We start from the raw sequence: 25,931 nt of genomic DNA, 5'->3' as shown, positions 1-25,931 counted from the left end.
GACCCGGGCTGGGAAACGCAACCTAGCCTCGGGCTCCTGCTTTCCGGATTCCTGGCGAGCCCAGGCTGGGGGCGGGGAGAGGGGAGTCGGGGTTCCCGGGGCATGACAGAGGAGATTCCCCCCGACCTGAAGCCGCGCAGAGACCCAACTCGGGCTACTCTAGGGACCTGGGGCCGCAATCGAAGGAAACACGCCAGGGGCGATGGGGATCCCCCAGCAGGGTCGGGATCCGTGTGCCTGCTCGTCCACCTTACCGCGGGATGGGCCGCGACTGCTCAGCGTCTGCGAGGTAGAGCGACGCGCCGCTCCGGAGATCTCCTGGTCTGGCGCTTTTAAGGAGCGAAGCGGAACCCCGCAGGAGACAGGGGCCCTGAACTCAGGGGCTTCGCCACTGATTGTCCAAACGCAATTCTTGTACGAGTCTGCGGCCAACCGAGAATTGTGGCTGGACATCTGTGGCTGAGCTCCGTGCGCAACTGGGGCGGGGGCCGCAGGGACGGAGCTCAGCGCGGGCGAGACCCCTCGGGGCGGCGGCTGGCTGGCCCCAGCGCGAAGATAGCGGCCCCGGCCGGGCGCGCAAAGGAGGAACGCCGGTCCCTGCCACCAGCGCCGCCATCCTCATCCTTCCTTCTCCTCCTCTGCGGGTGACCGGTCCCGGCTGGCGGGGTCCTCCAGTCGATCGCGTCGTTTCTCTCCCTTTCAAATTTCGGCCGGAACGAAGCTGGCACGCAGCGGCGGGGATCGAATGTGGTCCGGGGAGCCCGCCCTCAGCCCGAGCCGCAGGAAGTCGGGGGTGAAAGAAGAGGCCGGCAGAATGCGCTCGCTAACTCGTTTCGAATTTGTTCTAACCTATCCCCGACAAATATTCCCAAAACAATAATCCTAAACCAACCCCTAAATCCCAAACAAACCAACCCCTCCCGCAAGCCCCTCTGGACGGACCGATGGGCTGAGCCTCCTCCAGCCGCTGCCGGAGTGGGCGAAGCGTCGGGAATGATGCGCTCCAACCGGGCAATCGGGCTGTGGAAATAGAACTTGGACAAACGAATCCTTTTCATTAAAGAAAAATCTTCGGAGATAGTGGGGTTTTATTCGTTTATTTCCTCAATAGCAGAGGTCAGGAGTTGCTTGGGAGGGGGACGGTTGGGAGTTGTTGGGGCTGAGCCCGGGTCACCTGTCCCTGACCCTTTCCAGCTTAGAGGCTAAAAAAATGACCCAAAATTGTCTGGAGCGCCTTGGCCCCTGGCCAGTTTCAACCGTGGCACTGGCATCCCCGGTGAGCAGAGAACCAGGGTTTCCCAGCACATCCTACTGCTCTACTCAGCATTAACTGGGGTGTGGTGGGGGAAGGGATATCCCACACCTATCACCCCCTCCCATCCGTGGCAGGCAGGGAAAAGAATCCTCGCACCCAGTTTCCAGGACCTGGAAATCCCAGGTGGGACTGCAGGTTACTCCTGCAGCTCAGGGGGCTGAAAGCAGGGAGGGACCTCCAGGTTACAAGAATTTGGACAGGCTGATGCTCTAAAAGTAAAGCTGTAGGGGGCGGTTTCAAGTCTCTTGCTCTGTTCCCTAACATGGAGACCTTGACCTTAGCACCTGGTGAGGGTTGTCATACAGCCTTTCTGGACAACACTCAGACCCCAACACTGGCCTTAATTTGTACCCAGACCACCAGCTCCTACCCATAACCTCAACATGGCCACTCTCATCTACACACAAGCCCAGAGGGCTTCCACATGCAGCAGTGCTGGAGAGAAGCCCCACCAGCCGGGGTATCACCTGTCACATTGCTGGGACAACTGTTTGGCAATTTCATCTCCATAGGATGAGATATTCCACCGTAAACTATTGACATCTAATAGAAAAGCAACATTTTGGGCAGGATGATGTTAACACCCTAATTCTTTTTTGAGGTCTCCCTCTAGCCAACAAAGCTCTTTTCTCCAGGTCATGGGAAGGAAAGAGGGACTCAACAGCCTTATCTATGCCACCCCCATTTGGGTTCTGAGGCTGCTGGCTGCAGCTGGTGGGACAAAGCCTGGCCTTGGACAGACGGATGGGGATGCACCCTGGGACCCAGACTGGTCAGCACAGACTGGCTCTGCCAGCCCGTCCCAGATGGCTCTCTTGGACTACCCCCTCTCAAGACAGTCTGAGTTTAACCCCCACCCCCTTTTGGGTGAAGGGCAGCTCTGAGAGGTCTAGGCTGAGGATGGAGAGGTCGTACCAGAGACCACGGCTGGGGGGATATGGGGTACCACTCATTTCTAAGGATGAAGCTCCAAGCAAGGCTAGCAAACAACCTTGTCTTTTATTTGCCCAAGGCCAGCTGTTGCAGGCACTGAGGCCCCAAGACTTCCAGAAGGGGTGGAGGGGGGAGGGGCAAACCACTCTGTCTACCAGGTGCTGCCTGCCCCCATCCTGCTTCCTGCACGGGGTAGGAAGAGAGAGAAAGTCTACGTTCCTGCCCTTAAGTATCTCCCCAGTTTTCAGATACTACAGATATTCAGTTGTTGTAGAGGAGGAAACTGAGGCACACTGTTCCCCCCAAGCCTCTATGTGCCAGTCCAAGGTTTAGCCTACTCCCTCTCCCTCCCCACTCCCAGCAGAATGAGCTGCAGGGAGGGTCTCAGGAGCCCATCTGGAGGCCTGTGGCAGGGAGGAGGCCAGCCAGGGTCAAGGGCTGAGGGTAAGGGGAGCAGGAGGAGGGGTGTGGCTGGAAGAGCAGCTGCTGGGGAGGGGAGGTGTTCAGCACTGAATAGGGGACCCCAGCTGGGATTCCATAATGATATCAGTGGGGGACAGGCAGAGTCCTCAGCTGTTCAGATGGGGAAACTGAGGTGCAGACTCCTCCAATCTTTGAGAGGGAGGGGCCTCCATCAGCTATTCAGGTCCATTCATCTTCCCCAGGAAGACACTGTGGCCCAGGGGCTGGAGTGGTGTCAGGGTCACTCCGTGTTGAGATTGAGACACAAGGAGTGGAAGGCAGCTGGGTCACCTGGCTGCAGAGCCCCCTTCCACTCTGACAAACCAGAGGCACCCTCCCCCACCTCAGCTGCTGGGAGAGGGAGTGCTGGGCTCTGGCGCCTGCCTGCCCACCCCTGTTCACGTGCCTGAGAAAGGCTCATTTTTAGCACCTGGCCTCTTTTCCCTGCCTGGAGGGAGCTTGGGGGACAGAGCAGAGAAGAAAGCAGCCAAGGGGGCCGGGAAGATCTTGAAGCAGGGCCCAAGGGGACATCTGATTGTTCTGATCTCCCCACCAAGGGTGCGCGGGCCCAGAGAGGGACCCTCAGCCGCCGTGCAGTGTGGAGATGAAGAGGACGCTGTCCTTGTCCTGCAGCTGGTAGTCCAGCTCACCCTGGTGCAGGAGAGAGAGGAGCAGGAGACGCTCAGGGGCACCTTCCCAGTTTTGTCCCAGGTGTTTGGAGGGCAAGTGGGGAGGGCTGGCTACTCTGGGAGAGAGAGACAGACTCTACCAAAAAAAGGGTATCCTATACACCTGCAATCCCCAACCTCCGGGCCACAGACCAGTATTGGTCCACGTTAGGGATTGGGCTGCAGAGCTCGCCGCATTCCCCAGCCCCCTGGGTCCATGGAAACATTGTCTTCCATGAAACTGGTCCTTAGTGCCAAAAAGGTTGGGGACCGCTGCTGTAAATGACTTGCAAATCTCCAGGATGGAGGACAGTGCCTGCTTCCCAGCTGCCCATCCCCTCCCCACTAGGGAAGCTTCAGTGTGGGGCTGGAGTAGGGCAGAGGATTATCTGGCCACCCTATATGGGCCTAAGGAGAGGCCCCACTGAAGCAGGCAGGGCAGGGGCTGGGGGAGGGACGTTCCCGAGGTACTGACCAGCAGCTCCCAGTCGGCATCGTTAATCAGCACCAGAATTCCTGGCCGCCTGTGGGAAAGATGGTGGTGAGTAGCAGGGAGTGAAAGGCAGGAGGTGGTTGCAGCAGGGGTAGAGAGGTAGAGAGGCCACAAGGCTTTGGGCTACAGGGGAGTGTACTGGGGAGTCTTTCCTCCTGGGGTCTGGCTAATGAGCTCCCAAGAAGGGGAGGCCACAGTCTGACAGTAAAGGAATATAGTCATGGTCTTTGGGACCAGATGGAAAATGGCTGCAAATGCCAGCCAGCACCACCACCCAGACCTCAGGGAAGTCATTTGTTTTTCTGAGCATCAGTTTCCTCATCTGAAAATGGGGTACAATGATAGCACCTGCTCCACAAGGTTGGCGTGAGATTGAGACGAGCTGATGTGTGTGAGGTGCTTGCCGCACTGTCATGGTAACTATTAGGAGAAGCACACTTTCCTAGGGGTCTAACCTTACTTTCCTTGGCCCTGGGAATGCCCATCCTGGAGAGGAGGCCATCTTGGCTCTTCTGAATCAGGGATGGCTGCCAGTGGCACCAAGCACCTGAATGCTCAACAGCAATCCTGCCTGGCACAGGCATGGGACATTTGGACAGGCAGCTTAGACTGGCTCCTGCTGGCAGTGACCCAAGGAGCACTGCTGGCCTTGGGGGTGGCCTCCAGGACCGCTGGAACCATGACCTTAACCAGGGGTTGGATGGGAGCCCTAGCTCCCAGAGCCTGCTGGTGACTGTCCTAGGCTTCGAGGCAGATGAATGAGCCTCACAACTGCGCTGCCCACCTCTTTGACATGGGGGGCTGGCCTTGTTTTAGAGGTGACTTCTTTGCATATGAAATCTGGTCCCTTGCTAGGACGCTGGGTTGGGCCCGGGACAGGTATAGATGATTTGGATGTGAGTGCGTGTGTGTATGCACGAAGTCAGTGACTCCCTGGAATCTTAGACCTGTGTACCTACTAGCCACATGTGGTTATTTAAATTATAATGAAATAAAATGGAACGTTTAGCTCCTCAGTCATACTAGCCACATTTCAAGGGCTCAATATCCCCATGTGACTAGTGGCTACTATATTGGACAGCGCAGATACAAAACATTTCCATCATTGCAGCAAGTTCTGTGGGATGGCACAGTCCTAGACAGTCGAGGGATGAAAGGAACCTTTGGCAACATCTTTTTCTCAGTATTTTCTGCATGGAGAGAGTAACTGAGGCCTGGAGAAGTGATATAACTAGCCAAAGGTTCCACACCAAGTTTATGGCAGAATCCAAGTTTTCTGAGAAATTCACCAGGCTCCTTTCACCTGGGATTTTAAAAAATCCCAAACAGTCCAGTTTTAGTAACAAGAAAACTGAAAACAGACCTCAGACACAGCTGGACCAAAGCTCTTGCCTCAGAGGAACCAGGGAGGAGGAAGGGGAGAACAGGACTCAGAGAAGGCTAGGGCTGAAGGCTAGCCCACCACCTAGGGTGGGGGGCTCAGACATCCGCCCCTCCCTCCACCCTCCTCAGGGAAGGGAGGAACGGGACTCACACGCTGTCTCCCTGGATGAACAACTCTGGTCGCTCTTTTAGCAAATTCTTCTTGATCCAAACAAGGAGGTTCCGGATGTCCCCTGGAGAGAAATGCACAGAAAAAGCTATTGTCAAATCCAATTGATTCCTGGCCCTCAGATCCTTGCTTGGCCCAGAAGGAAATGAACATGGGGCTCAGAGGGCTTCTTTTAGACCAGGCTGTGATGGCCTATGAACCTGTGGATTCCTGAGGTGAGGAAATGGGTTAGGAGAGGCCAGTGACCTACCAGACAGATCTTCAGAAAAAGCTAAATCTGGCACTGCTGAAGTCTTGAAGAAAAGGTAATCGTGTTTACCTATAGTAGGGGGACTCAGGGCAGACAGCAGCAGGAACTGTCACATCTAAAGAGTTGGAGGACAGACCCCCCCTCCCCACAAATCCTGGAAGCTAGTCTGAAAATGCCATGGTTAGACTTCTGAGAGGGCCCTGAAGAGCTCCACCTTTATCTCTCCAGACAGTCCCAGATGGGGAGGATTCAGCTTTGCTCTTGGAGGGGTCTGCATATATTTCCCTTTGTGAAAGGAGAAAAACAATTGCTGAGCCGATAACATCAGTTAATTTCCTCTGGCAGAGGGAGAGAAGGATCCTTCACCAGCCGGGCTGCTGACAATCTCTGCTCCACTACTCCCTCCTTCAAAAGCCCTCCAGGCCGGGGGCGGCCACCTTGAAGAGCCAAGAGGTTCCAGGTCCAAAGGGCCTCTCCTGCTCAGTTAACACTGAGATCTGCCTCCCTGTGGTTCTGAGAAAGCCACCAGTTTCTTTGCACATCATGTGGAGGCTCAGAGCCACCTGTCCCCAGGGTTACCTCGCTCTTCCTAGGGGCAGCAGTACCAGGCTCTATAAACTCTTTGAAACCTATGGCTCTCAACCATATACTCCTCAAAGAGACCATTCTCCTAAGGCTGCTGCAGTTCCTCCTCTCTCCTGAGATGACTTGAGGATAAAGGTCCTAGGGTGACAACCAGTCTCTGCGAAGCCAGTAGGGGAGCTGGGGTTAAACACCCCCAATCCTGAATCCGTGTCTTAGAGGGGTCTGCTGTCCTGGACCCACACCTGAGACAAAGCTCGGCAGCTAAGCTGGAGCAGGCCCAGGCAGTGCCTTGCTTTTTCTGCCTGGAGTCCAGAGTCCTGGAGTGCAGGCAGGGAAAGGCTGCTTGGGCACAGGAAGGTACAGCTCTGCCCCCAGTCTGGGCACTGCAGCATGGCACACACACAGCCCCAGCCTTGGGCAGGGTGTTAAGGCATTCTCACTAGCTCGCATGCCACCCTCCCGGGAGGCAAGAAGGCTGCGATCTGTCAGGCCTGCACCCCGGATGAACTGGTCCACTTTACTCTGTTGCCAACCTGCCTGGATTGTACATCAGCAGAGCACAGGGCCAAGGGCAGTCCATGGACTAGACTGCTGCCTTTCCATTTTAATTTCTCCTTTTACACATAGCAAATCGGGGTCTTCATGGTCCCTGGAGCAGGCAGGGGATAGGGAGAGTGCTGCCTCCACTAGCTGTAGTCCATTTGGACTCCTGGCTGGGTTCCTCCCTGAGGCCTGGGTTTCAGAGCTTCCCCTTGGCTCTGACTCTCCTTGGCCTCCATCTTGGCACTGTCTGGTGGGCCGCCAGCCCATACATCTTGTGGCCGCTCGATAGAGCCGCTGGGGTCTGACACATCCATCAGCCAGCCCTGGCGGGCGGGGGTGTGCCTATGTGTGCAGAGACAGCGAGAGGGACGGGGCAGTGCCTGGCCTAAAGACCACCAGGCGCACCTCCACAGCGCTGGCCTGTACAGAACCGGGGCTCAATTAGGGAACAGCTCAGGCTCCCTCCAAAAGGAAGGCGCTTCTGTTCCACTCTGGATAGGCTTGGGGGTGGGGGAGGGCCAGTGGTCATGTTGGGGTCATCCAAGTGATGGCACCATCATGGAGTCCCAGAGGGATGGCTGGGGGATGAGTCTGCTGCCTGGTGCTGGCTCATTTATCACGATGCTCCTATTTGCTGAGGTCACTCCCTCCCTCCTTTACCCGCCCCCCACCCAGGCCTGCTCACATTTTTGATAGCCTGTTACCATGGTGAGGCTACTGCATCACCACCCGTATTGTTCCCCCATGCCTCGATTTGGGGGTGGGGAGAGGTGGAACTCACAGCTCCCTTCACAGGATGCAAGGGCCACATTGGCCTGGCCTGAAACACACCCCCAGGGACATCTTGCTAGGCTTGTTGAGGCCCAGACAATATGCAAATAGCCTCCAAGCCAGATGGTCGGCTTCCAAAGGCGCCCAGGGGAGGAGGAAGGGTTAAGCAGAGTCAGGGGCTGGTGGCTTGAGGATGGCTCTGGGATAGATGGGGGCTGGGGAATCTCACTTTCACCTTCTCAGTCTGCTGAGGGTGGGCTCCCTCCTGGGATTGATCCCATACAATCAGTGAGGAGATAAATATTTATTGAGCAGCTACTATGTGCAGGTGCTAGGGAGATGGTGCTAAGCAAGACGAACACAGAGCCTACCCTCATGGAGCTAGAGGCCAGTAGGGGAGACAGACGGCGCTTAATTAGTTGTGGTAAATGCTACCTCCTTCATCTGGGATCAGGAGAGTCCTTGCCGAGAGAGTTAAACACTGAAGCTCAGGCAGGAAGGATGAGTGGGGTGGGCTGGGGAGCATTCTGGGCAGAAGGAAGAACATATGGGAAGGCCTGAGGCATGAGGGAATTGGCAGGTTCAAGGTAGCAGAACAGAGATGGCAAGAAACTAGGCACGAGACAGGATCAGAGCAGGCCTTGAGAAAGGGCCTGCTCTGGAAGAGGCCTCTCCCAGCTCGTGAATTCCAGTGGTATTTACTGAGCGTGTGCTTCCGGGAGCCAAGCCCACACTGCCCAGGCCTGTGCTACCATGTTTCTCTGCCTCCACACTGAATCACGATGCGGCTCAAGTGTATGGCATCAGCATTACCATTACTAGAAGTGGGGTCTGAGGGCCTGACACAGTGTGCTGAACCCCGAGATGTTTGAACACATGGACAACTGTGGAGGGAGGCAGGGAGGAGGAACAGGTTAAGAGCATGGGCTTTGGGGTCAGATGGGCCTGGTTTTGAGTTTGATCCCATCACTTCCTAGCTCTATGATCTTGGGTAAGGAATTCTTCCTTTTCTTGTAAAACAGGGATGGTAAAACTAGGGTTGTTGTGGGGATCAAATAAGATGATCTGTACAAAGCTCTCGGCATGGTGCCTGGCATGGCAGGCTGTAAGCATTTCAGGATGTAGAGGAAGAACCTTCACATTCTCTGATGTCCTGGGTTTCCATATGCTCTGCCCTGTGGCCTGGTACCCCTGCTTTGGAGCGTGGGGTACAGTCAACCATTAATCAGACAGTGCTGGGACTGGCTGGTGTCTTCTGTGAGATCCAGTACCTTCCCATTGGAAGCAAGAAAGGGAATGGGGGGATTGTGAGAGCAGTGAAGGGGTCCCAGGCACTGACCCTCTTTCTATTTTAGATGTTCAGACCCACAGGATGTCAGGGGTTGGCCAATGTTCCCAGTACAACTCAGGTGGAAGGAATGACATTCCAAGGCTGTAGATGCTGGAGGCCAGACACCATGGGCACACAGCACCATAGGACGGAGCAGGGCACCTGAATAGGAGGTTTCCAGTGCACGAAGCCTTGGGACCTGGCCTGCCCATCTGGGGAAGAGTAAGTGATGGGCGCTGCTGGTCTGTGGTATAGTGCTTAAGAACTCTGATGCTGGGGCTAGGGGACCTGGGCTGTGTGCTAGAATTTAGTGGTCCCCAACTTTTTTGGCACCAGGAAGTGGTTTCATGGAAGACAATTTTTCGCGGACTGTGGGGTGGGAGGGTGTGGTGCAGAGTTCAGGCAGTGATGCGCTGCCCATTTCCTAACAGGCCCAGGGGCTGGGGACCACAGTGCTAGATGAGTTATTCATGTCTTTAAGTCTTGCTGTCATCCTCTGACGAAAGGGGATAATAATGCAAACTGCAAGGAGCTGCTGGAGGATGAAGGCACAATGCCAACAGCAGGCCCAGCACAGTCACACACGGGACACACTCAGCACACGGGTGCTCTGAGCTGTATGACCCCAGTGACTTCTGGGCTGCCCGAACCTTCTCCCAAAGCCTACTGCCAAAGGGGTAGCATGGCATGCCCATTGTAGAGAGCACCAGCAAAAGCTCCCACCAGAATCTCTCACCCAAGGGATTTGTCCTTGTCTGGGTGACACTGACCACCCCAAGGGTGTCAACCCCAAACCTCTTGGGGCTGAAAGGGAACAACCTCAAAGTCCTATCTGATACTGACTCCTGGCTGTAAAAGACCCTCATCCATCCTCTCTATGAACCTCCAGGGACAGGAGGCCAGCTCCTCTGTGCAGCAGCTCTGACTGTTAAGAGCTCTTTTTTCCCCAAGCAGAAATCTATCTTTCTGTCACTCCCACCCACTGGGCCTGGTTGGTCTACAGGGACCATGCCAACAAACATGTCCCCTTTTTCTCGAGAGGGCCCTTCAGATTTGGTAAAGACTGATCCCTTAAGTCTTCTCTTCTACAGGTTAAACTGCGCCTATCCCCACTGAGTCCACCAGGTTCCAAGATGGCTCTTCTGGGAGCCCAACCCCAGGCCTCAGTAGAAAACGGAGAAGAAAGAGCTGGTCTGGGGTGGGTAAAGGAGGAGAAGGGGTGGAGGGAACATCAGAGGGGCTATTTACAAGTGAATGGGGGTAAGAATGGAGCAGTTTGTGGGCTAAACTGGCCTCAGAAGGAGGTTTACAGATGTGTGAGGGGACGCTCCTCATTGTTTAATTAAGCAGAAAGTGGATCTTTTCAAAAGCAATTTTGCACAGGGACTGGGAAGGGGTGGGGAGGGAGGTGGAGAGGGGATCAGCAAACAGGCCCAGAGAGCAGAGAAAGGAACAGCTGGCCCCAGAGAGGCTGTGAAATGCATGCTAAGCAGTTTAAAGCGCCCAGGAGCTCCTGCAGCTCCTGCCCTCCCTCACCAGCCACCCTTTAATGCGAACAGAGCAGGCAGGCGGAGGGGGCCCAGTGGCAGGGCAGAGGAGAGGGGCAGGGAAAGGTGAGGCAGCCTTGTCTCCTCCAGGGGCCCAGCTGGGGGCCTGGAGTTGAAGGGATCCTGAGTCACAGAGGCTGGCTCCCAGCAGCCACAATGCCCAGAGCTGGTAGGTGCCCACCCTACCAACCCTTGCCAACCAAGGAGATGGCCTGTTTCATGGAGATGGCTTTGACAACAGCACCCTAAACACACACTCAACTTCTTTCTGGGTCTGCACACTCTGCTTCACAGAACTGTACATACTTGGATCCTGAGGCAACTTTTCCAAACTATAGATGTCAAACAGACAACCAGCTCAATAAAGTTAGCCCAACCTCCCATTTTACAGATGGGAAAAAGATGCCCAGACCAACGACCAACTTGCAGCTGCACACTGCCAGGGATCCACTCTCGCAGCTTCACCCTCCTTGGCCTTACCCATCCTCTTCTCCCAAGTTGGCTGGGCTGGAAGATCTCTCCTGGCCCAGGACCCACGGGTCCCCTTGTTTGTAAGACTTGTCACAATCCATAATCTTACGGCTGCTGTTATGTCTGCTGGAGTCTCCAAGACATCCTTGGCCAAGTGGCAGCCCCTGGGCTGGGAAGGCTGCCAGATGACAGATCTGGGCCTGGGCTGGGGGGCGGGGGAAGTAAGACTCTCCTAGCAGCACCAGGCCCCTGCCCTCCCATTGGGCTCACATGTGCCAGGATGAGGCTGACAGCTGCCAACTAGCTCTGTGGCTGCAGTGTGACCTATGCCTCTGGGCAGGATGAACGTGGGAACCAGGAGAAGAGATCCACAGCCCAAAGATGAGCCAAGGGCCAACCTGCCCCCAACCTCCTTTCATTCCACCTGCCCCCTAAGCAGTGGTAAGAGGATGAAGGATCAAAACCCTGAATTCCAGTCCAGCCTCCCTACTTGGGTAACTCTGGGCAGGTCTCATGTCCCTCCCTCCCTCCGGTTTGGTTGCCTTGATAGTAATATTTATTGGGCTCACTATGAAAATTGAAATAAGTAGCTATTGAAGATGCAAGCGAATGGACAAAAGCATAAAAACTGGAAAATACATTACAGGTGTGAGATGTTAGGGCGACTCAGGGAGCCAACTGGGATAAATAGTGATAGGTAGTGGCACAGTGCCAGGACTCTGGAGATCCTGATATCTGGTTCTGAATCCCAGCTCTGCCACTTAAATAACTGTGGCTGGGCATGGCGGCACTTGTATGCAGTCCCAGCTACTCAGGAGGCTGAGGCGGGAGGATCCCTTTGAGGCTGCAGTGAGCTATGATGACACCACTGCATTCCAGCCTGGGCTACAAAATGAGACCCTCTGAAAATAAATAAATCAATAACTGTATGACTTGGGGTGAGGCCCCTGACATCTCTGAGTTTTGGAATCCACCTTTTAAAATGAAAATAATAATGGTAGCTACCTAGTAGGAATTTGTAACAATGATGTGCACAACCATTCGGGGCTTTGCCTACTGCTCCACATCAGCCTGTGCTTGACAGTTACTGGGCTTCCTTCAGGTCCTTGCCCACCCCAAGGCCTCTTACCCCTTGGGGCCTTCAAAAGTGCTGTCCCCTCTGCTTGGAATGGTTCCCCAGGCACCTCTGCTCTCCCTCTGCCATTTATTAGGCTGGATTGTCTTCATCCTTCGAGACCTAGCCTTAATGTCACCTCCTTAAAGAAACTTTCTTTAATCACTTGTTAGTCCCACTCAGAGAACCCTTTTGTTCTCCTTATGCCAATTACTACAATTTGTAATTATATAGTTGTTTTTTTTTTTTTTTTTGAGACAGAGTCTCACTCTGTTGCCCAGGCTAGAGTGAGTGCCGTGGCGTCAGCCTAGCTCACAGCAACCTCAAACTCCTGAGCTCAAGCGATCCTCCTGTCTCAGCCTCCCGAGTAGCTGGGACTACAGGCATGTGCCACCATGCCCGGCTAATTTTTTCTATATATATTTTTAGCTGTCCATATAATTTCTTTCTATTTTTAGTAGAGGTGGGGTCTTGCTCTTGCTCAGGCTGGTCTTGAACTCCTGAGCTCAAACGATCCGCCCACCTCGGCCTCCCAGAGTGCTAGGATTACAGGCGTGAGCCACCGCGCCCGGCCTGTAATTATATAGTTGTACATTTATTGTTTACTCATTTATTGCCTGGCTCCCCTTCCATTACACTGCTACTTCTATCAGGGCAAGAACCACATCTGTTTTACTCACCACTGAACATCCAGCAACTAGCACAGTGACGGCACAAAGGGGGCACTCAAAAGTATCTGCCAACTACATGGAAGAATAAAGTCCTTTCTACCTACCATACCTGGCACTTGCTGACTACTCAGTCAATGAATGAGTGAAACACGGCTGGAATTACAAAAATTTGTGGGCTTTCATTCGAGGCAAACTCCAGAGGAAATAAATTGTAACTTGTGATATTTTAATACACTTCCAGGCAAGGTCTTCAAGACTCAACCTTTGGGAGAATCCTTATGAGAAACCCTTGTTCCCTCCCAACGCTGCATGGCCATATGTCAAACTAAGAAACAGTCCCCTTTATTACCCCTGGGTCTTCCTTCACCAGGAACACACAATCCTACAATCCTGACATTTAACCCCAGACACATATCTACCCCCAGTTCAAGGTGGGTGGTGCCCTGCTCTTCAGTAAGTGACCCCTAGCCTCTAAGTGTGGCAGACAAAATCGCCCTTTGCCATTGGTCCCCCACCAGAGGTGTGTGGTAGTCAGTGAATTTGGGTAATAATAATTGTTTGATTTCTGGTAGATGTACATCCAGTTCCAGAAGAATCCTATCAAACCTCACTTTACCATTTTCTCCTTCCCATCTCCAGGAATCTCATTCCCCTGCCGCCTCCTATGATCGATGCCCTCTTCTCCCAGAATATCTCAGCTATAGGTGGAGACAGGAATCCCATCCCTGAGCACTGCTAGGGTCCACTGCTAGGGTTGCAAAAGATCTCAATAGTTGCCATGTCCAGCCCGCTGCCTCTAGGCTTTACTGATAGTTACCCAGCCAGAGCTCTACAGGTCAACTCTTTGAAACTTCCCAATTTGAAGGCAGGGACTTGCTCTTGTTCGTGTCCATCTCCCAAATGACTGGTACGTGGCTTGCCACACAGGAGGGGCTCAGTGTATTATTCGTTCAAGAAAGATCAACAAGTATTTGAATGAACAAATGAAAAATAACCCACAATCTCCCTTAGTCAACCTCCCTCTTCTGACCTTTTTGGCTCGATATTTTTCTTCTAATCTAAATCTTCTTCTGATAACGTTGAGCCCATCCACATGATTACATTTTCATGAGCACCTCTCTCTGCTGCCATATTTTAATAATAAAGACAAATGGGGCTAGGCGCAGTGGCTCACGCCTGTAATCCTAGCGGTTTGGGAGGCCAAGGTGGGAAGACTGCTTGAGGTCAAGAGCTCAAGACCAGCTCTGAGCAAGAGGGACCCTGTCTCTACTAAAAATAGAAAACTTAGCCAGACATGGTGGTGCATGCCTGTAGTCCCAGCTACTCGGGAGGCTGAGGCAAGAAAATCACTTGAGCCCAGAAGTTGGAGGTTGCAGTGAGCTATGATAATGCCACTGCACTCTAGCTAGTACACAGAGCAAGATTCTGAGATTCTGCCTCAAAAAAAAAAAAAAAAAAAAAAAAAAAGAGGACAAATGGTATAACTTTTACAATCCTCAGAGATAGGGATTACCATCCCCACTTCACAGATAAGAACACTAAAGCTCAGAAAGGTGAGGTCACTGGCCTAAGGTTCTAAGGAGGGAATTCAAATTTAAGCCTATATGAACATAGAACCTCCACAAAGGGACTAAGCTACACACCTCCCTTACGAAGCCAGCTGACCCCAGAAAAGATGTGGGAAGAGTACTGTGATGATCTCTTCCTTCTTCTCCACTGACCAGGGCAATCCTACCTACGACCACTTGAATGGAGCTGAGTGATTCAGCTCCTGACCAATGACTAATACTCACAGGGCTCCTCCTGTTCAGGTAAGGTGACTTGATGTTTCTTTACACCATCAAACAGGAGCTCCGCACCGCCTCTGCAAAGGAGGGCCAGAGAAAAAGACAGCCAGGTGAGCTCCTGCAAACAGGAGGAGGTAGCTGAAACTGAAAACTGAGGATGGGCTGATAGTGGAAGCCCAAGAGATGAAGAGAACAAGGTTTAGGAACACTCTGGATACCAGTGACCCATTGTTGTGATTTCCTAATGTGGTAAAGTAGGATGTAAATAATTTTTACTAGTAATCACGTACCCAAATTTGCAGGCTCTCGATTTTACTCTGCCTTCTAGAGAGGCAGCTTGGCACACAGGTGTAGACACGGGCCCCACCTCTCCCCAACAGAGAGACCATGGGCACTTGACAAAATCTTCTTAAGCCTCAGTCTTTCCATCTGCAAAAATGTTGAGAGGCCACTGTGAGGCACTATGGCAACCTGGTGCATCTAGAGATTTCCTCTGACCAGGTGAGAGTTTGAAATGCCCCTGCCTGTGCCACAAGCTGTTGTCCTAGTGGGCACTTCATAGTGCTGGAGGCTGAGAAAGTCCACTGGGCCTGGCATCAACTAAGAACTGCCCACATCACCTCATCATTTCATCCTCATGGTATCCCAAGGAAGGAGGGAAGGAGGCAGACATTAACTTCATTTGATGGAGAAGCCGACTAAAGCCTAGAGAGGTTAAATGACTTGTCCAAGGTCAAATAGGCAGCAGCTGAACTAGAATTTGAATCTAACTGGTTCCTGCTCAGCACCAGTAGCCTTGGCAGAAACAAACTCGATTCCCCAAAGGTTAGAAAGCCCCTTGAGAGCAGAGTTTGATTCATTTCTGTGTCCCAGCACCTGGCTAAGGGAAGGGACAGCAGAGATGCTTGGAGCCAAGTCTAGCTTCTGAGGTGGGCCCCAGGGCTCTTTCAGTGCCCCACCCGCTTCTCCCTCTGGGTCTCCTGATTCCATCTCAGACTTTATTGGTCTTAACTGAAAAGGTCTTAACAGACTTTTGATGGACACGATGTCTTCCACCCTACCACCCTTTCCCAATTTCAGGAAACAGAGATGTCCTGAGGCAGCCCACTGAGAGGCAAAGGCAAGGCAAGCATTGTCATGGGGGAAACATGGGGCGACTGTCATCCAAACAAGGTCACGCTTTGTTGATGCAGAAACGTGGAGGGGGAGAGGAGGCCCATCTGTGGCCGTGCACACGGCCATTTCAGCTGCAAGCCCACACAGAGCCTCCATTTATCCCCTTCCAAGAGCTTCGTTTTCTCCAGGGTGGGGGTTGGCACATGCAGCAGCTGGGATGGGGGAGGGTGGTAGGCAAGGGGCTCAGAAGTTGGGGGTCAGAGAAGAGGGATGGGAACCGGAGGCAATGGGACTCAGGCAAACAACCAAGAGTGGCCAACCTGGTGGTGCCAGGCTCAGAGGCTGAGGCTGTTTTTTCCTTTACAAGCGGATGAAGGGAGAACCAGTCTGGCTCAGAGAGTGACCCGTCATTGCTGAATTCTCTGGTCCTCAAGGGAGGGGTTGGCATTTCTCTTGTCAGCACATCTGGAGTGGGGGAAGGTGTATGCCCAGTGTCTGGAGTGATTCAGGGAGGCAGACAAGGGGCCTGTTCTGGCCCCAGAGATACTCAAGGATAGGCCCTCTTATGTCTGGACGTCTGATAGGATTTGCTAGTCAAACTCAACTAAGATACCTCTATCTTCCTCCTACCCTCCAATTCTTGGTGGATGTGTTTGTTGATACCAGTAACAGGTACAGACATTCCCAAAATTACCTTCACTTTTTCTAGTTTATCTTTTTGTGAGATATACACACACACACACACACACACACGTATATGGTTTATTTATTTCCCCTCCACCTGCTGGACTGCAAGCTTTGCCTAAAATAGGGCCTGCCATACAGCAGGCACTAAACAAATATTTGCTGAATGAATAAAAAATGTCCATTTCTACCACTTCTCCGACCTTAATGGCATTCCCCCCACCTTTGCCTATACCTGCTCCCCAACTCAGGAAGGAAGAAAAAGTATGGAACACAGGGAAGCTCACATCTGGGCCTTTACAACATCGACCACAGGAACACAAAACACATCTGTACTACATACTTTGAACCCTGTGTGACCTGAGAAAATGCTCTTCTTCTAAGGACAGTTCAGGAGGTAAGACAAAGGATGGCAGAACTGATTACTGACAAGAGGGAGAGATGCAGGCGGCCTTCTAGAGGGTCTACAGAAGATCTGGTGGGGGTTGGGCATGGTGGCTCATGTCTGTAATCCTAGCACTTTGGGAGGCAGACGCAGGAAGATTATTTGAGCTCAGGACAGACCAGCTTGAGCAATAGCGAGACCCCATTTCTACAAAAAATTAAAAAAAACTTAGCCAGGGCCGGGCGTGGTGGCTCACACCTGTAATCCTAGCACTCTGGGAGGCCGAGGTGGGAGGATCGTTTGAGCTCAGGAGTTCGAGACCAGCCTGAGCAGGAGCGAGACCCCATCTCTACTAAAAATAGAAAGAAAATTAGCTGGACAACTAAAAAATATATAGAAAAAATTAGCCGGGCATGGTGGCACATGCCTATAGTCCCAGCTACTCGGGAGGCTGAGGCAGAAGGATCACTTACGCCCCAGAGTTTGAGGTTGCTGTGAGCTAAGCTGATGCCACAGCACTTTAGCCCAGCAACAGAGTGAGACTCTGTCTCAAAAAAAACTTAGCCAGGCAAGGTGGCACAACCTGTAATCCCAGCCACTGGGAAGCTGAGGCAGGAGGACTGCTTGAGCCAGGAGTTTGAGGTTGCAGTAAGCTGTGATTACAACACTGCATTCTGGCCTGGGCAACAGAGAAAGACCCTGTCTACAAAAAAAAAGAAGAAGAAGAAGAAGAAGAAGGAGAGCTGGTGGGGCCAAGATGACATCTGCCCTCAAGGGGAAGAGGCCAAATCCTAACCTAGACTCTTGCAGGACCAGAGTGGGAATGGGGCCAGTCAGGGATAGAAGGGAGAAATTGATGGGCATGGCAGCATCTTTGCAAATCTGCTCAGGATCAGAGTGAAGGGCAAAGCATGTTTGCTAAGAGACATAGGAAATGATAGAAAGGTTGGGGGCAAAAACATGCATTGAGACAAGGACAAAGGGAGAAAGGACCTAGGTTTGGCATCATCTTTGGCATTCTTTCTTCTTGAAAAGCTGCAATTCTCACAGGACACTGTGGTGTGGGTGGAAGTGGTAGGAGGTGGGTAGGTGGGTGGAGGAATGCTGTCCTGCCTTTCCAGAACTCACTATTGCTCTTGGAGGTAAGAGAGGGTGAGACTAGTGATGTCAGACCAGAAAGGGAAAACTACACTGATATGTAAGGTCTGGAGGGCAAGGGCCACATCTTCTTCATATGTCTTCCCCACTGTTGCCAGCATAGCACTTGGCAGACAGAAGACATTTCTGATGAGCAAATACCATGACTGATTCAGTGAGAATGAAAAGCAAGTTGGCTGTAGATAAATTCTAACACTAGCAGTCTGGAGCTTCTCCCTTTCCAGCTCTGCTGAGGTCTGTCAAAGCAGCAGGGATCCTAGAACTCCCAGCTTTGGGGAATACAGCTGGGCCAAGGGTCAAAGAGGCAAAATAGTTAGGCGGTCAGACCCAATAAAGTTCTAACTGGATCCAAGTGGCCAGACAATATCAATTAAGATGCACTTAACAGTCACGAGTCTGTCCCCTTTCTAAGGGACAGAAATGCTGAACACTGTAGGGCATGGACAGAGTTCTATTTATCTTTGTATCCTCAGTGTCTGGCTCACTGCCTGGCACATGGTAGGCACTCAATAAATGACTGGTGAATGAACTACCCAATGAAGGAAAAACATGAAAGAAACTGGGGGAATCCAGTGGGAGGAAAGGCATTTGGGCAGGGGTTTTAGATTCCTATCCCAGACTTTTCCTTTCACACAGACCTTGGCTTCTTTATCTTCACACACACACACACACACACCCTCTTACTCACCTCTAATCCCAGCTTTTCCAAGTGATTCTGGAAATTATCCCACCCATCTTTTAGGGCCTGTTTCCTTGCCTTCTCTCTAAGCTCCGCAGTTTCTGTCAGCTTTGAAACTATGACAAATCTCCTGTTTGTAGGAGGGACAAGATAGTGTCTTGAGTAGACTTCCTCCTTGGTCTGTTTCTTCAGTTATTGTTGTGTGCCCCAATTCCCTCATTTTTCATTTATGCATACTATACTGTCAGTGTGAGTCTCCCTCACTGTGATTTCTTATTTATCCCACCAGACTCAGATTCTCCACCCGACTCAAGATGTGCAGAAGGCACTCGGCAAGTTTACTGACTGTCCTGAAGGAGGCTCAGGTCTGTTTAACATACCCAAGTCTTGGGGAAGCGAAAGAAAGTCGTCCCGTCCTGGCCACGCATCCCATGAGAAACAAAACCCCAAGAACAGTGTAAGCAGAAATTGCTGTCTGAAGGCAGAAATCAGGGGATGAAGGGTAGTCCTTCTAGATTCTAGGAGCTCAGATGCCAGACAGATGGGATTGGTCCGAAACGGGATTGGTAAAGAAAACAGGGAGGCTGCCTGCTAACCGTCACGCTCGTTGAGTCCTGCAGGGCGTCAGGCACCAAGGAGTACCCACAGCGCGCCTCCTCAACCAAGTGTGCGCCTCTATTTCCGGACATACGGCCTCTTCGCCAAAAGAGACTGAGCCTCTCAGACTCTCCGAGGCAGGTGGCGCAGTTCACGGCAGACATCGGGAACCTCGACAATTGGGCCGTGTTAGGCCCCAAGGCAGAGGGAGGGGAGTTCCGGGCCCGACGACTTCAATCCATCCCCACGGCGCCCCAGCTCTGCAACTCACCCGAATTCCACCTCCACTGACAAGGGCGCTGCCATGTTGAGGAAGCCGAGCTCGCAGGAAACACCCCTCAACTTCCGGCGCGCCTGGCCATTTCCGGTCACCGCCCGGCGCGGCGGACGGAAGAGGCGGTGCCCAGGGGATCAAGGGGGCGGAGGAGGGAAGGTTACGGGCGCTGTGACAGCTTGTAAGTAGGTCTCCCTCTGCTTTTCGCAGCCCGGGCCCAGACACCCAGGGTGGGAAGCGTCCTGTAGATGACGCTAGGCGGAAAAGAGCCCCCCAGCATCTTTGCGACGTGACTGCGAGTCAAATTACTGTTTATCTTGCGTTAGTTTCAAATCTCTTTTCAATCAGCACACTGCTTGGGGAAGCCCATCCACTCGTCTGGTTTGAATTACCAATGACTTCCAAATCTTTATTTCCGACCCAGAAATCTCTGTCCTGAGCTATTGACTTGCTTCCAGCCGCCCCTTTCGATGTCGATTTGTATGTCATGCATCACAGCTGTGCAAAGCACCGCCGTGTGCCAGGCATATTGGTCGGAGCTGTGGGTGCAGTGGTAAAGGGGACGGGCAGGGTTCCTGCCTTAGGGCACTCACAGTCTAGTGGGCAGACTAACTGTAAAAAAAAAAAAAAAACATGCCCATACGAACAAATGTAAAAGTTTAAACTGGAAGTTTTTTTTTTTTTTCCTCCGCACCTTCCTTCACCAAACTGAAAAAAGTTACAGGAACTTTGAAAGGAAAACTGACTAGATGGGACTTGCTGAGCTCTAAAGCCTAAGTGGAGTTAACTAGGTGGATGTGAGGGGAGAGAAGGCCCTGGGAGCTTTCCAATGAAGAGAATAGAAGTCACAAAGGCTCTGGGTGAGAACATGCTAGAACACAAAGAGAGGAAGTTGGAAGTTGGGGAACAGGGAACCTGGTAGGAGATGAAGGTAGAAAGGAAGGGAGGGGCAAACTATGCCCTGTAAGCCAGGTAAGTATTTCAGTCTCTAGGAGGCTGTGGAAGAGGGTGGCATTGTTAGACTGTGCTTTAAAATGTCTTTTCTGGCTGCAGTGTGTAGAATACTTTGGAGAGGAACAAGGAAGGAGACAAGGAGACCACTGGAGTGTGTTGCAAAAACCCAGGACAGAAATGGAGTGAAGTGGATGCCCCATGGATATCTAAACAGCATTTCCAAAACTGAACTAAGCATTAGTAGAGAATGGTGGCACAGTCTACTGGTTAAGGACAGAACGATGTAATGGTTGAGAGCTAGGAGTTCAACTGCCAGCTTTTGTCCAGGTCCTGTCACTTCTAGTTGTGTCTTTGGGCAAGTCCCTTAACATCTTCGTGCCTCAGTTTCCTCATCTGTAAAATGGCAACCCCATAGCATTGTAGTGGGAACTAAATAAGTTCTGACACAGTGCCTCTTTCCCTAAAACAGGCCTTCTCTGTGTTCCCCATCTCAAGAATACCACTACCACCCACCAAAACACACAAGCAAGAAACCTTGGACATTATTCTTAATTTTCTCCCTCCTCTCACATCCAGTCACCAAATTTGGGTTAGTCTCCATTCTAGCCTAATTTTGAACCCCAGATTCTTCTAGACAACCCCCTACCCCCAGTTTATCACCTCACCTGTACCCACGTCTTCTCTGGCTTGCCTGCCTCCCACCTCCCTCTCTCTGGCCTTGGCTTCATTGTACAGTTCAACTCCATGGACAGCTCTGAGCCCCTTCAATGTACCAGGCCCTGTTCCAGGGCACTAGTAAAATGAGAACAAATGAGACATTGCCTTGGTCCTCAAAAAGCACAGAGGAATCCTATGGTTAATGGAGAGGCCCCACATTTACCATGCCAGGTGGGTAGGTCACTTCCTCTCTATGAAACTCAGTTTCCCCAATCTGTAAAGAGGGTTTGGGACCAAATGATCTTTTCAGGTCTTTTCAGCAAAAATATTCTAAGATACTGGGAGTGTTGTTGGCCGGGTGTGGTGGCTCACGTCTGTAATCCTAGCACTCTGGGAGGCCGAGACTGCTCAAGGTCAAGAGTTCAAGACCAGCCTGAGCAAGAACAAGACCCAGTCTCTACTAAAACTAGAAAGAAATTAGCTGGACAACTTAAAATTCTATAGAAAAAATTAGCCGGGCATGGTGGCGCATGTCTGTAGTCCCAGCTACTTGGGAGGCTGAGGCAGAAGGATTGCTTGAGCCCAGGAGTTTGAGGTTGCTGTGAGCTAGGCTGACGCCAGGGCACTCTAGCCTGGGCAACAGAGTGAGACTCTGTCTCTAACCCAGCCCTGGGCTCAGAGAAGGCTTCCAGGATGAGGTCACCTGGAAGCACAAGTCCAAAGGGACCTGGAAGGCCAAGGGAGGGAGAGGGCATTTAGGAGGCCAGAGGCATTCCCTCCCTTCTGCAATCTCAACAGGCAGGTGATCCTCCAACTTCCGGCATAGCCCCAGAGACAGGGAGCTCACTTCTGGGTAAGTAGCCCATTTTGTGGATGCCCAGCTCTCATTCTAACACCCTTCCTTCTCCTGACCCCAAGCCTACCCCACTCAGGCCCTGGGTTAGTAATACAGTATTAGCTTAACATATTGTTTTTCCGAGCTAAGAGCGAGACCCTGTCTCTACTAAAAATAGAAAAATTAGCCGGGGGCGTGGTGGTGCCCTCCTGTAGTCCCAGCAACTCAAGAGGCTGGGGCAGGAGACAGGAGGATCGCTTGAGCCCAGGAGTTTGAGGTTGCAGTGAGGTAAGATACGCCACTGCACTCTAAGAGCGAGATTCTCTCCAAAAACACAAAACCAAAAAACGTATTGTATTTGTTCAAAGAGTTATTTATTGAACACCCACTTTGCACCTGCCAGGTGCTTCACATGCATTACCTAATTGACTCCTCACAGCAACTATTCATTATCCCTTTTCCAGATGAGAAAACTGAGACTCAGAATGACCTCAGTCAGGCCTCAACCCCAAGTTTTTGTGCCTCAGGATCCCTGCCCCTACTCGCTGACCCTCACTGCCGCCCCTTGGGTAGTCTCACCCAAATGCCTTCCCTCAGGTCCACGAACAGGGGTTTGGGCCCTATCCCCTGTCCCTCCAACTGGCCAGCCAGCCCAGGTGTAAGCCTCCATCCCCTCTGAAGCTCGTAGGGAGACAAAGGCGGGGTCCAAGGGGTAGGCGAGGGCGCGGGTGCCCCCCTGCCTGCTGCCCTTTGTCTTCCCGCCCACTCCCCTCGCGCGCCCTGGGAGGCTGGGAGGCGCCTCTCGCAGGCTTCCTCCTCCCATTCTTGTGCTAATTGGGTGTCAAGCTGAGATCAGTGAGAAAGAAATCCGCTCTGGCTCGGGTTAAACTGCTGCCAAAGACAAGGGCTGAGCCCAGAATATCATTAGGTGGGGAGGAAGCAGGGCCCCCTCCTCGTAGGGAGGGGCTGGCCGCGCATTCAGGCCCCTTTGAAAGTCACTCGGTCCCCCCTCCCTTGCCACCGTAGCCTCAACGGGCCCCTCAGAGCTATTTAACCTCCTTCCCAGGAATTGAAAGTGATATGCCTCGCACTGGCCTGGGCAGCCACTTGCCTGTCCCGAGAGCAGCTGGACCTCCGGGGATGCTCAAGGCTGGCCTCTTCCAGCCTCCCCAGACAGAGCGGACAGGCTGCAGAGGGGAACACTGAGACTGAGAAAGGGGACTTTCCTCCCAGCCCTGCCTTTCACAGGCTCTGTGGTCTTTGGAGAGACTTTGCCTCTCTGAGCCTCAGATTCCTCATCTGTGGAATGGCAAGAAAAATTGTACCTGCTTTGTTAAGAGATTTTTTTTTTTTTTTTTAACAGAGTCTCACTCTGTTGCCCAGGCTAGAGTGCCGTGGGGTCAGCCTAGCTCACAGCAACCTCAAACTCCTGGGCTCAAGCAATCCTTCTGCTTCAGCCTCCCAAGTAGCTGGGACTACAGGCATGCGCCACCATGCCCGGCTAATTTTTCTATATATATATTTTAGCTGTCCATATAATTTCTTTCTAATTTTAGTAGAGATGGGGTCTCGCTCTTGCTTAGGCTGGTCTCGAACTCCTGAGCTCAAACAATCCGCCCGCCTCGGCCTCCCAGAGTGCTAGGATTACAGGCGTGAGCCACCGCGCCCGGCCTGTTAAGAGGATTTAATAGAATCACGCACATAAAATGCTTTGCACAGGGCCTGGCACATAGTAGGTGCTCCATATTAGGTGACCATTGGCGAGAATCTAAGGAAGCAGGTTTGACCTGATACTAGGACCTCCAAATGGAGCTCCCAGTCCCTGGAGGTGTGGAAGTATAAATGCCCACAAAGGCTTCATTTTCCATGTCTTGCCTTAACTCTAACCACTTCCCCCCACCCAGCCCAGCAGCTTCACTGCCCTGCACCCCCAGGCCTCTACATGCCGCTGCTCCCTCTGTCTGGAACACTCTTCCTTGGAAGCCCTGCCTGATAGTGAACACCCCCACCCCCACCCCAGGGCGCTGGGTTAGGTGCAGCTGAGGACACACAGCCTTTGCTTCATTCTTGATAGCCCTCTCCTCCATCCCTGGGGATGTTTGCTTCCTGAGGGCAGATCTATTTTGCTCATATGGCAGCTCTGGACCCCCCACCCCTGCACAGTAGGCATTTAGAATTTGCTCCATAGATGAACTTACGGGGTGCTCTGTAAAATGTCTGGAAATTCTTGATAAACAGTGGCTGTTGTTAATTAACTTCATAAGCATGTACTGAGCACCTGTTTCGTGCATGGAGATGATTCACTTAGCCATGCTTTGGGGATGGCCTGATGCAGTAGTGCCACCCAGCCCTTTCCATTATGGAGGGGCTATGGGGAGGGAGAGGTGTACAGTGCATAAGTGGGAAACAGCTTAGTCTGGGATCTCAACATCTGAACATGCCTTTTTTCTTTTGATTACTACGCATTGAGCAGATACCAGCACCAGGCCCGTGCTAAGAGATTTCCATGCACAATTTTACTGCATTTTCACATTGCAATCCCCACGGGAGGGATTCCTTGATCTCCATTTACAGGAGGAAACTGAGGCTTAGGCTGGCAAATGGTAAAGCTGGGATTTGGATGCTGGCCTTGCTGACTGCAGAGCTGGAGCTCTTAACCACCACTGCATACTGCCTTTTGGTGACCGTATTCAACCCGGAAGAAGGAATGGGCCCTCTCCAAAGGCTTCTTCCCATTGTAGAGAACTTACTATTGAGGGCTAAAGACACAAAGCAGCACCGCAACCAAGTCCAGCCTCTTGAAGACCAACCAAAGGCCCTCAAAGGCCTGCCATGGGGTCCTCTGAGTTGGTACCTGCTTGGGGGTGAGGTGGGACTCACAGCCCCTCCTCCTTGCTGCTTCCCGTGGCTGAGCTCTAAGGGCCAGGGCCGGATGCCCCAAGCTCTGCGCGCCCTCTGCTGACCACACTCAGACACAGCAGCCAGGCCTGCCATCCCAAACTCCGAGCAGGCGCTCCCCACTCCAGCTCTGCCACCCCCCCTTTCTCCTGAGACAGGCACCAGAGTCCTCTAGCTTTCAAAGGTCACTCTCCCAGGAGGCACCCCAGGTTTCTCGGCCTGGCCACCCTCCACCTCTCAGCCACTGGCCCAGGGTGTGGCCGAGTTGGCTCCACAGGCATGCCTGGAATGGACACTCTTCTGACTTCCTGTTGTCTTCTGCACCAGGAGCGAGGGGGGTGCGGGCAGGGCACAGGACTCAGGTTCGCATTCCAGCCCCCACTCCTTGCTGTGTGACCTTGGCCAAGTGACTCAAAATCTCCAAGTTCTTTCCTTGAAAAGCCCATTTACAAAGCCCACCTCACAGATTTGGGGTGAGGGTTCAGCAGTGGAGATAAAGGCCCAGGGGCTTGGCTCGCATTGCCCGCTGCCTCGGGCTGTGTTGGAACTCCTTCCCACCGGCTGTGAGCCTCCAGCCTGGGCTCGACTACAGCAGTAGGGCCTAGGAGACAGTTGGCTCTCTACCGCACTGCTCCAGGAAGCTTTCCTGGATTCTGTCTGGGCTGGTCAGGCAGCCAGCCTTGCTTTGGCGCTCTCACAGATCTTTCCAGCCCGTAAACAACTGGGAAGATGCACCACAGGCAGAGGGAGTGGCAGGGTCTGGAGTCCGCATCCTGCCCTAGCTTAGGGTTTCTCCTCAAACCCCTTTGTCATAATGGCTACCTTTAGCTTCCGAATCCTCTTAACTGACTGTTCCTATTTCACAGGTGAGGGGACCGAGTCACTTGCTCAAGGCCACAAACTTGTGAGAGAGCTGGTGTGGGCCTGGTTTTTCTTTTCTTTTTAGAGACAGGGTCTCGCTCTGTTGCCCAGGCTGGCATGCAGTGGTGCGATAATAGCTCAATGCAGCCTTGAGCTCCTGGGCTCAAGCAATCCTCCCGCCCTCAGCCTCCCAAAGTGCTGGGATTACAGGTGTGTGCCACCACACCTGGCTAATTTTTTCTTGTAGAGACAGGGTCTTGCTGTGTTGCCCAGACTGGTCTCAAACTCCTGCCTCAGCCTCCCAGTGCTACAATTACAGGTGTGAGTGACTGTGCTCTGCC

General features: G+C 52.5%; 1 protein-coding gene across 1 annotated transcript; it reads right to left on the bottom strand.

Moving 5' to 3' along the window:
* Window positions 1–1,081: 1,081 nt before the first annotated feature.
* Window positions 1,082–19,417, bottom strand: URM1 (ubiquitin related modifier 1). Its single transcript, XM_069474721.1, has 5 exons — window positions 19,383–19,417; window positions 14,499–14,569; window positions 5,406–5,487; window positions 3,854–3,902; window positions 1,082–3,361 (listed from the first exon to the last, which is right to left on the bottom strand). The coding sequence occupies exons 1-5, from the start codon at window positions 19,415–19,417 to the stop codon at window positions 3,293–3,295; spliced, it is 306 nt and encodes a 101-aa protein (XP_069330822.1). The 3' UTR covers window positions 1,082–3,292.
* Between the last annotated feature and the right edge of the window lie 6,514 nt (window positions 19,418–25,931).

Source organism: Eulemur rufifrons, chromosome 7 (genome assembly GCF_041146395.1).
Source record: "Eulemur rufifrons isolate Redbay chromosome 7, OSU_ERuf_1, whole genome shotgun sequence".
Taxonomy (NCBI): Eukaryota; Metazoa; Chordata; class Mammalia; order Primates; family Lemuridae; genus Eulemur; species Eulemur rufifrons.
Note: the sequence above shows the minus strand (reverse complement) of the source record. Positions and strands in the feature narration are given on the sequence as shown.